General features: G+C 39.9%; 1 protein-coding gene across 6 annotated transcripts in view; it reads left to right on the top strand.

Annotated features, from left to right (window-relative positions):
- The window catches only part of TRIM24 (tripartite motif containing 24), a 107,683-nt gene that overhangs the window by 82,290 nt on the left and 12,603 nt on the right, over positions 1–12,790 (top strand). For 4 of the 6 annotated variants that reach the window (XM_051835648.3, XM_051835647.3, XM_051835646.3 and 1 more), the window contains exons 11-15: positions 881–1,054; positions 3,492–3,627; positions 5,559–5,631; positions 6,599–6,767; positions 9,265–9,593. In XM_051835648.3, the coding sequence (XP_051691608.3) occupies positions 881–1,054; positions 3,492–3,627; positions 5,559–5,631; positions 6,599–6,767; positions 9,265–9,593 (881 nt within the window). The remainder of the gene's footprint in view (positions 1–880; positions 1,055–3,491; positions 3,628–5,558; positions 5,632–6,598; positions 6,768–9,264; positions 9,594–12,790) is intronic. The other 2 variants (XR_016231849.1, XR_016231848.1) reach the window with 1 other exon arrangement.

The following is a 12,790-nucleotide window of genomic DNA, read 5'->3' as shown; positions in this document are numbered from 1 at the left end:
CCCATTATGAAAATTTTTCAGCATAGCAAAAGTTGAAAGAATAGAATTTTCCTCCTCTTAGCCGTACCTTGTGTAACTCATGCCCATTTGGTGCTATCCTTCCACCTACATCAAGCCATCATTTTTATTTTTAGTGTGTATTATTTTTAAAAGGTTTATTTATTTACATGTCCGATTTAGGTAGAGACAAAGTAAGAGGTTGGTCAGCTGATTCACTGTTACCAGGTCTCCCATGTAGGTGGCAGGGGCACACATACTTGGGCCATCTTCCCCTGCTTTGCCTGGGCCATTAACAGGGACCTAGATTGGAAGGGCAGCAGTCAGGACTCATATGAAATGCTGACATTGCAAGCGGTGGCTTTACCTACTGTGCTACCAGCCCCCAGCCATCATTTTAAACTAGATTTTGAAGCAAATTGCAAGCAGCAGCATGCTGTACCTCTGTGTGCTTTAGCATGTCTAGTATTGTCTTACTGTATTTATTAGCTCAGCCTCTGATGTGAATGACGAGACTTCTTCTCAAATGTATAACATCTATTAAATATCTGAGAAATGGAAAAGAGAAATATAAAAACTTCAGTGTCACAGTCTGGCTTATTACTTTCAGGTATTTCAAGTAGGGATAGAAAATGTACATTTTTCAAACCTCCATCTTTATTTTGAAGCTGCTGTTTTTATATTTTGATATACTTTGACTTTTTCATACATCCTTGCTATTGGCTCCTGATGAAATCAGTGCTTCTAATTTTTTGGCTGGATACATGGGTGCCACCCCCCTTCTTTCCATTCAGATAACAATTGAACTTGAGTAGCAGAGTGTATCCTGTACTTCATTTTGTTTGAGTTCTTGATTGCCTGTTTTCCATTCTTACTCCTGTAGTGGCAGATCAGCAGTGGACAGGGTGCCCCATCAACTGCCAGCAGCACCTCTTCTACCCCTTCTAGCCCTACCATTACTAGTGCAGCAGGATATGACGGAAAGGCGTTTGGGTCACCCATGATTGATCTGAGCTCACCAGTGGGAGGTTCTTACAATCTTCCTTCTCTTCCAGATGTAAGTACACACAAACTGTATATTAAAATCTATATTAACCACCTCTTTGGAAAATTGTCATTGATTTTGAGTCTTACACAACATGCAGCCTCTTGCACCTTAGCAAAGTGGAATGTGGACTGTATTTTTATCCCTGTTTAGTGTCCATGAAGTCAGCTAGCCCTTGGACTGTTAGGTATGGACCATGGAATATAAGCTGGGGAAGGAGGGGAATAAGGACATGGCCAGATGGACTGGGAGGCTGAGGAATTGGATGTGATTTAGTGGAACAAAGCCAAAGAAGGACACTGCAAGTTCAGAAAAGCAGAGCTCCCATTGTTCTGACCAGTGTAACATTACCTCTGCTTTATGTTATATTGACATTAAGTAATGTGTTTAATCTCCAGATCTCTATCAGTATTGCTTTTCCAAAGGTACAAAATACAACCTGGCATGGACAGATCTCTGTACATAAGTCGATCCTTGTTTTGCCTTTTCTTATACTACAAGGTTAGGTGATTGCACTGTAATGAACACACCTGCACAAAACCAACCATGTAAAAAATTTTCAAGAAATATCCTTGTACACTTAAAAAGAATGACTATAAGATTGTGAGCAAACTTTTTAATTTTCATTGTTGAATTTGTTGTCTTTTCAAGTTCAGATCAGCTAGTATTTCCTAATAGTTGTATTGTTAACCTTACCCGAGTAATTTCATTTTTTTTAATAATTTTAAGGACAAATTTATGTATATGTTTAATTGGAAAGACAGAGAGGGCGAACACCTGCTGGTTCCTTCACAGTATATCCACACCAGCAGGGTTGAGCTCAGCTGAAGGTAGGAGCTGGGACTCAGTGTGGGTCTCCCACATGGTAGGCAAGGACCCAGTTACTTGATCCATGCCTGATGCTCGCCAGAGTGCGCATTCGCAGGAATCTGTTCCTGGGTGCAGAGCCCAGACCTGAACCCAGACGCTGCACTGTGGTACATGGGCATTCCAGCTGGTGGTTTAATGGCTGGGCCAAATGCCCACCGCCGATTTTATGTACTTGAAATGAGTAGCATGCACTTGTCGTCTATGCATAGATAGTACATGGCAAAACTTGGGGTCTAATTCCCATGGTTTAATTCTGCTTTCAGGATGACTGCATAATACAAATAACTTTTTTATTTTACTATCTAATAAACCCAGTCATTTCAGTACTTTTCATACTCTCTGAAATGTATTGGCCAAGGTATTGAGAAAATTATTTAAAACATAAATGACCCAGTATAGTGCTACCCTGTCCAACTCAACACTGCCTGTCCCTCCAACTCCACCCTCCACCCTACCCCACCACCACCACCACCATTCCAGTGAGAGCACCCAGAGAAGGTAAAGTGCTGTGTTGTGTCTTCTGCGGCCATCCTGCAGCTGGCCTTCCCACTAACTGAACTGATTTCCTCACCGGATCACAGAATGAGGAAACTGACCTGAGTGACTCTTGCTCAGGTCTTCCTAAGCGTTCTAGGTGCATAGGCAAGATGTTTATTCAGTCTGTAAATTGGCCCTTGGTTAATTCCCTTGTAAATCTGATTGGGAAAGGCTGGAATTATATTAGAGACCTTCATTGAAAATCTGTTATGTTCTGGCAGAACAGAATATTTGCTTCTAAAGCGTTGTGCTCTCGCGCCGTGAGTTAGGAAAGCATTGTCATTTGTATATTTGTTACATTACAGGAAGAATCTACATAAGAGATTAACTTTCTTTTCCTAACAAGCACTTGTCATGTATTTAGTGACGTTAGTGCCCTGGAAATGTGTTCTGTATGGATTCACTTAATCATCTTTAAGGCATCAATTCTGGGCCGAGGACTTTAGAGTTCCATTAAGAGTTCTAGAATGGCCCAGAGAGTCCTGGACGTGTGAGGTCAAATTTTCTTCAGATTCGTGAACCACCTGTCACTCCAGAGTGAACATGGAAGCAGATTAACAGTCGAATTGGTTGATCTTCAAGTAGACATCAGATTTCTTATTCTTCAACCCTATAGCACCACAGATTGAACGCAGAAGCTGACATGTACAGTGCACTTGGTTACTCTGAAGTTGGCATTAGAGATTTGTGAAGTTGTGCTACTCTTCTAATTTTTTAATACAGCTACCCTTTGTTACTTCTAAGTGAAGTAAGAAATATTTTTAATTTTCTTTTGTGAATGACCTGAGATAAATGTCTTTCTCTTGACTCTTGATTTCTGAAATAATGTGTTCTCACTATATTTACTGCGGAGTGCATTATTGAACAAACAAATGGAAAACTTTCCTTGAGGTTGTTTATGATGGAAAAATGTCAACTTCTCAAATGTGATATTTATGTTTTCCTATTTGGAAGAGATTACGTTTTTGAAGTTTTCTTATAAGAATAAATGTCTTTGGCTTGTAAAGTCAGGATGTCCTGAAATAATTTATTTTCTTATAAGATTGACTGTTCAAGTACAATTATGTTGGAGAACATTGGGAGAAAAGATACTAGTGTAGAACATGGCCAGCCAAGACCACCCTCCAACAGGACAGTCCAGTCACCAAATTCATCCGTGCCATCCCCAGGCCTTGCAGGTAAAGTCAGCTTTGATCTTTGTGACTATTTTTCTAGTTTTTACTTATTTAAAAAAAAAAAAAAAAAAAAAACCCTCTACCCATTTTCTCCTGTATTTTTTTGTTGGATGATCAAGATGTGTCTAAGTTCTTTGCACTGTATGAACATTGGTATCATTACAAAGTAGGAAGGATATTTAAACATCTTCACCTTTTCAATTGAACTTAACTTAGTAGGCATCTTAGATACCTATTTTAAACCAATGATAAATTATGCCCGAGAAACTATATCACAGGACAAGGTCTTACAAACAATGCATTCCAAAGGACATGATGAGTAGATAATTCCCTAAAAAGGAAACACATATAACAAGTTAAACAAAAATGTTCAGTCTGATTGGTAGTTATAAGAAAAATCTAAACAAGATATTTCTAACTACTATATTAGCTAAGATTTAAGAAGTGAAAATCCTCATAGTTGAAAACATGTTGACAGAATGACTGACATAGCCAGTAGGGTTATAACTTGGCAAAACATTTCTGGAAATTGTCGTAGCATCATTATTAAAGCTTACGTTGATCCAGTACTGTGTGCCACTCGCTGGACAAGTGTCTTCTATGCATTACCTACTAGCTTATTGGCTTCCGGGGCCTTAGTGAATATATACATAGCCTTGAGCCCAGTTAGCTCATTTTAATACTTAAACTACACGGAACCCCTGAGTACTGTGCCAGCAAGTGTTTTTGTTATTTACAGTAAAGATTTGACGCGATATAAATATCCAGGTGTAGGAAATGGAAAGAATGCGCTCATAAACAGAATATTCTTGGATATTCAAGTGGCATGTTTGTGACGCTGTTTTCAGACAAAGGTATACAGAACTATGGTATACTATTGTAATTATAAGAGATGTAAATTATGTTTAAAACTGGAAAGAGATGTCTCAGCATAGATGGATCACTTAAATGCTTTAGGAATGTGAATTATCAATCCCATCATGTTATATCCTTTATAGTTTTCAAATATTCTGAAATGGAGCATTCTTGCTTTATTCAGAAGAAAAATCCATTGTTTTGTTTTGTATTTAAAGGAAGTTCTCCAGAGTTCATAAAACAGTGAAATGGATTCCGTCTCATCACTCTATCAGCTACATCCTGTCACTTATCAATCTTTTACAGCCTTTTCACTTTGAAGTAACTTAGCTATTCCTCACTTTCAGTATGTTCCTACTGTTACCCTTGAGTTGGGGCCTTCATCACTTCAAACCACAATTATTTATAGTAGGAATTTTTTGGTTTTTGTGTTTTTGTTTTGTTTTGTTTTGTTTTTTTCTCCTGCAGCTTGGCTGTTTTACTGTGGTTTCCATTCTTCAGCCTAAACTCCTGACAGATTATAGATTCTTTGTCATTTCCTGGCAGCAGGCTGGAAAGTTCGCTTTGGTTTATTGCCTGAAATCTGAGCATCTCAGTGTCTTCCAGTAGTTTATCTCATTTTCTTTATGTGGTCTTTGAGCACCTTTTATATTAGCCCCAACTACTTTTTGTAGTCCTAAGTGGCTTGCACTGGCAATAGAGTACTCTCTAAGATCCTACCCCAGTTACTCTAGCATAAGAAGGACTTGGCAGTATTTGCAGATTGACTGTCTCACCTCAAGCTGGGAGATCTAAAGAATGCTGCTAGAGGTTCTGGGTGCCACCAGACATCCTATAATACATCGCCATTCTTCCACGACAAAGAATTCTCTGGCCCAAGTCAGTAGGCTGAGGTTGAGAAATCCTGCTCATCCAGTAAGATCTAAAAGCCTGTGCTAGGAGTTCGGCAACTACTTGGTTCATGTAATATCATTATGTGTTCCTACTTTGAAGGTAGTGCTAAGTGAGCACATTCAGTCGGATTTCAGTACGTGATGATTAACTCGTTTTATGAATGTGTATGATTTCCCCCTCCTCAGGACCTGTCACTATGACTAGTGTACATCCCCCAATTCGTTCACCTAGTGCCTCCAGCATTGGGAGCCGAGGAAGGTAAACGGACTTAACCATATTCTCTAGCACATGAAATTTCTAAGTAGTAGCTCCTGCCAGTGCTCAGCACAATCGGATACTCAGAATATTCTGAACAACTTCCTTTATTTTTCACTTTTAGTTGAAATTTTAATCATTCTATTTTAATTTAATAAATGAATTGAGCATAAATTTATCTTTAAAATATTTACCTATATGTTGAAAATAAAATGTTTGACATTAGCATCAGAGCAAGGGAGGAAAAAGGTGAAACAGGAATAAAAACACACTGCACTATATAGAGACACAAACAGGGAAACAAATGATAATCTTATAACAATTTCAATGTTCTCTAACTTTGCTACTTTAAAAAGAAATAAATTTACATTTTTTGCAAATGTAGTGTAGTCTTCCCCTCATTGTGCTTACAGTTAGTCCTAGATGGTGAATCCGATTCTTACTTAGCTCATGTGGAGGAAGCATTCTCTGAGGGGAGAAACCTGTTTGCCTTTCATCCGGGGAGGGTAGCAGCTGTCCATAGAAGGTTTTTGCCCCACTGCCTTCTTGAAATAGCAGAACAGCAATAAACGGTTGTGTAGTTCATTGTCTTCACACTTCAACAACAAGTTGTTAGTGTGAGTTGTCATAGCTACTGACCAGCTGAGAAATGGGACAACCTAAGAAAGATGTTCGTTCTGAGATACTGTATCTGCTTGCCAATTTTAGAACTCAGTTATCTTTCAATGCAGGGTTTATGTCAACATCTTCCCACACGCAGTATGTGGTTGTCTAGAGAGGTTAGCATGTGAACCTTCTTATCAGAGGGGATGCTTTTGCATCACGGCAGTTGCATCTCAGTTACGCACCGCTTATTGCTGATGTAGCAGTTGGCATGATTGTGGTGGTTTTTCCAGAAGTTGATTGCATATATGGTTGTGACGTCTAACGTGGCATTCTTAGTTCTTTCCTTCTCTCGTTCTGCTTGCAGCTCTGGCTCCTCCAGCAAACCAGCAGGAGCAGATTCTACACATAAAGTGCCAGTGGTCATGTTGGAGCCGATCCGAATAAAACAGGAAAACAGTGGACCACCTGAGAATTACGATTTTCCTGTTGTTATAGTGAAACAAGAATCTGATGAGGAATCTAGGCCTCAAAATGTAATTATTTTAGTGCTTGGTATGCTATTTCTATTTGGGGAGTGGGGTATGAGAAATAGCTCTTAAGGTTTAAAAAAAAAAGCCCTATATATCTTTAAAGGTTTTAAGAAATTTTTAGGAAATCGCAGTAAACAAAAAGATAAGATGGAAGACAAGAAAAGAAATGTTTGAAAAATCAGAGGCTCAAATGAAGAGGCTAGGCTTTTGGGGTAAAATAAAAGAGAAATGAATAGTAGTTAAATTGCTGAAGAAATAATAAAAGATTATGTTCTGGTAACTGAAGGGCCCAAGAATCTGAATGGAAAGGACCCACCAAGAACCGGAACCATAAATGAAAAAGATTCAAGGCATATTATTACAAATTCCAGAACACCAGAGGAAAGGCAGATTCTAAATCGTTTCTAGGGAGAGAAGCCTCTTAAACAAAAGGGTTAAAAATCATATTGTTAACAGACACTAGAACCTGGAAGAGAATGAAGAAGTAGCTAAAGTATGACAAAATATTTTTAAGACATATTTACTTATTTAAAAAGAGCAACAGAGAGAGGTGTGGTTTTTTTGTTTGTTTGTTTTTAAATAAATCCCTTGATTCACTCCCCAAATGGCCACAACAGCCAGGTCTGAGCCAGGCTGAAGCCAGGAGCCAGAAACGAATGTTCTGGCCTCCCACATCAGAGGCAAAGACCCAATTCCTTGCCCGTCTTCTGTGCCTTTCCAGGGATGCATTAGCAGGAAGCCGGGTCAGAAGTGCAGCTGTCTCTGGCATTGCAAGCAGCAGCTTAACCCACTGCTTTGCAACACGGGCCCTGGAAACAGAATTTTCTAAACAAAATGTTTTACTTAGAAAAAATTTATTATGCATGAAGACTAAATATTATGAGACGTCTACAAAAGTCTCAGACAGTTGTCCACATACACATTTTCCAGGTGTGTATACACATATAGGAAAGCAAAAGCTCTCTGGGATCTTACACAGAGCCAGAAAAGGGCAGGTTCCAGTAGAGTGGTCTGCAGTGTGGACGACTGTGGGCTCCATAAGGTTGCATCTGTAGTGACAGAAATGATTGCACAGTATTGAAGTATTTTATAACCTTGTGGAGACTGTGAAAATGACATAGATAAAGGTGTTTGGAAAAATATGCAAGTAAAAAAATAAGGTGATTATTTTTTGTAAAAAACAAAAGTTGTACAGAAAGGGAAATGTAGTCAGTACATTTTTGATTTTGCGATGAACTGTATTTGTATCATCATGGTGTAAGCAAACACCTGAATGTAGATGAATTGAGACCTGTGACACAATCAAGATATAACCTGAATTTGCTTTAATCAAAATCTTTGAGAATCCTTGAACCAGTACATATAGTTACTGATCGTTTGGAATAAATGCTAGCTATAAACCATTATATGCATACCATCTAGAAATTCTGTGCTGAATAAAAACTGCTAAGGAGGGCGGGATGCATGCTGGTGGTGCTAGTAGTTGTGAGGATAGAGTCAGAATGCAGAAACTGACCCTACTCATCTTCCCTAGTAGGGATTTTGTAAAGCAAGTCTACGTACATACCAAATATACACACACAATACATATAGCAAGGCCATGCAACATACATGGCAATAGAAAACCCAAGAAATTGTAGATTGTACAGGCATTTTATTTAGTCCTGTAACATAAGGAAAGGCTAGATGCAAAAACAGTTGTCCCCAAAGAATGAGTCGAGATGGTTCTGTTACTGGTTTGAAAGTTTGCCACCTGAGGCTTGTGCAGAATGTTTAGATTCCTACCAGAGGTTTCGTGTCTTAGGTAGAATCTGGGTGAACAGCCCTCGTCCCGTGTATCTACAGCTCACTGAAGTTCACTTGCACATCACCTCTTCACTCTGCTGCAGCCATCAGCAGATTCAGAGGTTTTCTTTTCCCCTCTATTGTGCACACCCCTTGCTGCTGCTGACCTATTTTGATATTTTTTATTAGTCTTCTGTAAAACCTATCTTGTTCTCTCACACATTCACAGACTCCCTTGAAGTAAGTAACCAGTTCATCAAGAGACAGGAATGTGCAGTCTGCAATCATGGAAATGCTAATTTAAAAAGCCAATTAGGCCGGCGCCGCAGCTCACTAGGCTAATCCTCCGCCTAGCGGCGCCGGCACACCGGGTTCTAGTCCCGTTCGGGGCGCCGGATTCTGTCCCGGTTGCCCCTCTTCCAGGCCAGCCCTCTGCTGTGGCCAGGGAGTGCAGTGGAGGATGGCCCAGGTGCTTGGGCCCTGCACCCCATGGGAGACCAGGAGAAGCACCTGGCTCCTGGCTCCTGCCTTCGGATCAGCGCAGTGCGCTGGCCGCAGCGCGCCGGCCGCGGCGGCCATTGGAGGGTAAACCAATGGCAAAGGAAGACCTTTCTCTCTGTCTCTCTCTCTCACTGTCCACTCTGCCTGTCAAAAAAAAAAAAAAAAAGCCAATTAAAGATCCATATGCACATACTGTTCCCTCTTCCTATTGCAGACCAGCTATCCAAGAAGCATACTCACTTCCCTGCTCTTACACAGCGGTCAGAGCTCTGCTTCCGAGGAGACTGTGCCGAGATCCGATGCCCCTGACAGCACAGGAGATCAGCCTGGACTTCAGCAGGAAAGTTCCTCAAATGAGAAGTCTGATTGGCTGGATGCATCCCAAAAGTCCCCTCTTCATGTTGGAGAGACCAGGAAGGAAGATGATCCCAATGAGGACTGGTGCGCGGTTTGTCAGAACGGAGGGGAACTCTTATGCTGTGACAAGTGTCCCAAAGTATTCCATCTCTCTTGTCATGTGCCCACTCTGACAAATTTCCCAAGGTAAGCTATTATTCAACCTCAGTTAAATTTATCCTAAGGAATTTGATTTTTTTTTTTTTTTTTTTTTTTGGTAGCTATTGTGAATGGGATTGGTCTAAGAAGTTCTTTCTCAGCCGTGGCATTGTCTGTATATACAAAAGCTGTTGATTTTTGTGCATTGATTTTATGTCCTGCTACTTTACCAAACTCTTATGAGTTCCAAGTCTCTTGATGGAGTCTTTTGGATCCCTCTATATAGAATCATGTCATCTGCAAATAGGGATAGTTTGACTTCCTCTTCCCCAGTTTGTACCCCTTTGGTTTCTTTTTCTTGCCCAGTGGCTTTGACTAAAACTTTCAGGACTGTATTGAATAGCAGTGGTGAGAGTGGGCATCCTTGTCTGGTTCCAGATCTATGGGAATGCTTCCAACTTTCCCCCATTCAATAGTACACTGGCCATGGGGTTGTTATAAATTGCCATGATTGTGATGAGGAATATTCCTTCTATACTTGATTTGATTAAAGTTTTTATCATGAAAAGGTGCTTTTTTTCTGCATCTATTGAGATAAACATATGGTTTTTGTTCTTAAATTTGTTAATGTGATGTATTACATTGATTTGCAAATGTTGAACCATTCCTGTATACCAGGGATAAATCCCACTTGGTCCTAGTGAATGATCTTTCAGACCTGTTGTTGGATTTGATTGGCTAGAATTCTGTTGAGGATTTTTGTGTCTGTGTTCATCAGGAAAATCGGTCTATAGTTCTCCTCTGCTGTGTCATTTTCAGGCCTAGGTGATGCTGGTTTTGTAGAAGGTGTTCAGGAGGATTCTCTTCCTTTCAGTTGTTTTGAATATCTTGAGAAGAATTGGAGTTAGTTCTTTAAATATTTGGTAGAATTCAGCAATGAAACCGTCCAGTCCTGGGCTTTTCTATGTTGGGAGGGTCTTTATTACTGATTCATTTTAAGTCTTGGTTCTAGGTTTGTTTAGGTTTTCTATATTTTCATGGCTCAATTTAGATATGTTGCATGTTTCCTGGAATCTATCCATTTCTTCTAGTTTTCCCCATTTGTTGACATACAACTGTTTTTAGTAGTTTCTGATGATTTTTTTTTAAGGCAAAAAATTTTTTTTCCATTTTATTCATTTATTTGAGAGGTAGATTTATAGTGAAAGGGAGAAACAGAGAGAAAGGTCTTCCATCCACTGGTTCCTCAAGTGGCTACAACAGCTGGAGCTGTGCTAATCTGAAGCCAGGAGTTTCTTCTGGATCTCCCACACAAGTGCAGAGGCCTAGGTACTTGGGGCCATCATCTACTGCTTTCCCAGGCCATAGCAGAGAGCTGGATCAGAAGAGGAGCAGCCGGGACTAGAACCCGTATCTATATGGGATGCTGATGCCAGAGGGGGAGGGCTAACTTGTTGTGCCATGGCGCCAGCCCTGGAACCTATCCATTTCTTCTAGGTTTCCTCATTTTCTGGCGTATAGCTCTTTCTAGTAATTCCTGATGATTCTTTTTATTTCTGTGGTGTCTGTTGTTAAATTTGTCATCTCTAATTTTATTGATTTGGGTCTTCACTTTTTTCACTTAGTTGGGCCAAAGGTGTCGTCAGTTTGGTTTATTTTTTCAGAAAACCAGCTCTTCGTTTTGCTGATCTTTTGTAGGTCTTTTTTTGTTTTGTTTTGATTGCTTTGCTGTTTTTGTTGGTCTATGAGGTACATTGATAACTCATTTACTTGGTGCCTTTCCAATATCTTGATGTAGGCATCAACTGTTATAAACTTTACTCTTAACACTGCTTCTGCTGTATCCCATATGTTTTGATATGTTGTGTTGTCGTCTTCATTTGTTTCCAGAAATTTTCTGACTTCTCTTTTGATTTCTTCTATGACCCAGTGTTCGTTCAGGAGCATGTTGTTCAGTCTCCATGTGTTTGCATTTGCTCTAGAGATTCCTGAGTTGTCTAATTTGCGCTACATTTCATTGTGGTCAGAGAAGGTGCATGGTAGGATTTCAGTTTTTTTGAATTTGCTGAGACTTGCTTCTTGGCCTGGCATGTGGTCAGTCCTAGAGAAAGTTCCGTGCACTGCTGAGAAGAAGGTGGATTCTGCAGCTGTAGGATGGAACGTCCTGTGGGTGTCTGTGAGGTCCATTTGGTCTGTGGTGTCGATGAACTCTGTTTCCTTGCTGACTTTCTGTCTGGTTGGTCTGTCCATGGCTGAAGGTGGAGTAGTGAAGTCCCGATTACTGCTGTACGGGAGTCTGTGTCTCCTTTCATTCCATTAACATTTGTTTTAAATACCCAGGTGCTCTGTAATTAGGTGCGTATACATTTCTAATAGTGACATCTTCCTGTTGAATTGACCCCTTAATCGTAATATAGTGCCCTTCTTTGTTTCTTGTAACAGTTTTTGTGTTAAACTATTTTGTCTTATATTTATGATGGCTACATCAGCTCTTTTTTGGTTTCTGTTACTATGGAATATCTTTTCCATCCTTTCATTTACAGTCTGTGACTATCTTTGTTGGTGATCTGTGTTTCTTGTAGGCAGCAAATAGAGGGTTTTTGTTTTTTAATCCATTCAGCCAGTCGGTATCTTTTTTAACTGGAGATTTGAAGCCATTCAAGGTGACTATTGATAACTAATGACTTTACCCTGCCAGTTTTTCAAAAAATATTCCTATTTTTCAGTTTTGATTTCCTTTGTACTTGCAGATTTGCTGCCTTCACTTTCTTTCATAGTGATGATCATTTTTCTGTGGGTAGCACATCCTTAGGCGTCTTTATTGAGGCTGGACTAGTGGTGACACATTCTTTCAATTTCTGGTTGTTATGGAAGGTCTTTATTTCACCTTCAGTCATAAGTGGGAGCTTTGCAGGGTGCAGTATTCTGGACTGACAGTTGTTTTCTCTGTACGACTTGAACATCGGACTGCCATCCTCTCTTAGCCTGTAGGGTTTCTGATGGGAAGTTCAGTGTGAGTCTAATTGGAGAGCCTCTAAAGTAACCTGACGTTTCTCTTGTGCACATTTTGGAATCTTTGTGTTTTACTGTGGAGCATTTGACTACAGTGTGTTGTGGTGAGGATCTTTTCTGGTCATGTCTGTTCTATGTTCTTTCTTTACTTGAACATCCATTTCTTTCTCTAAACTGGTGAACTGCTCTGTAATTTTTCATGAAAAAGGCCTTTTACTCCATTCTCTCTTTCA

The sequence above is a fragment of the Oryctolagus cuniculus genome, chromosome 3, assembly GCF_051225735.1.
Source record: "Oryctolagus cuniculus isolate XC-2025 breed Fujian yellow rabbit chromosome 3, ASM5122573v1, whole genome shotgun sequence".
In the NCBI taxonomy this organism is placed as follows: domain Eukaryota; kingdom Metazoa; phylum Chordata; class Mammalia; order Lagomorpha; family Leporidae; genus Oryctolagus; species Oryctolagus cuniculus.
Note: the sequence above shows the minus strand (reverse complement) of the source record. Positions and strands in the feature narration are given on the sequence as shown.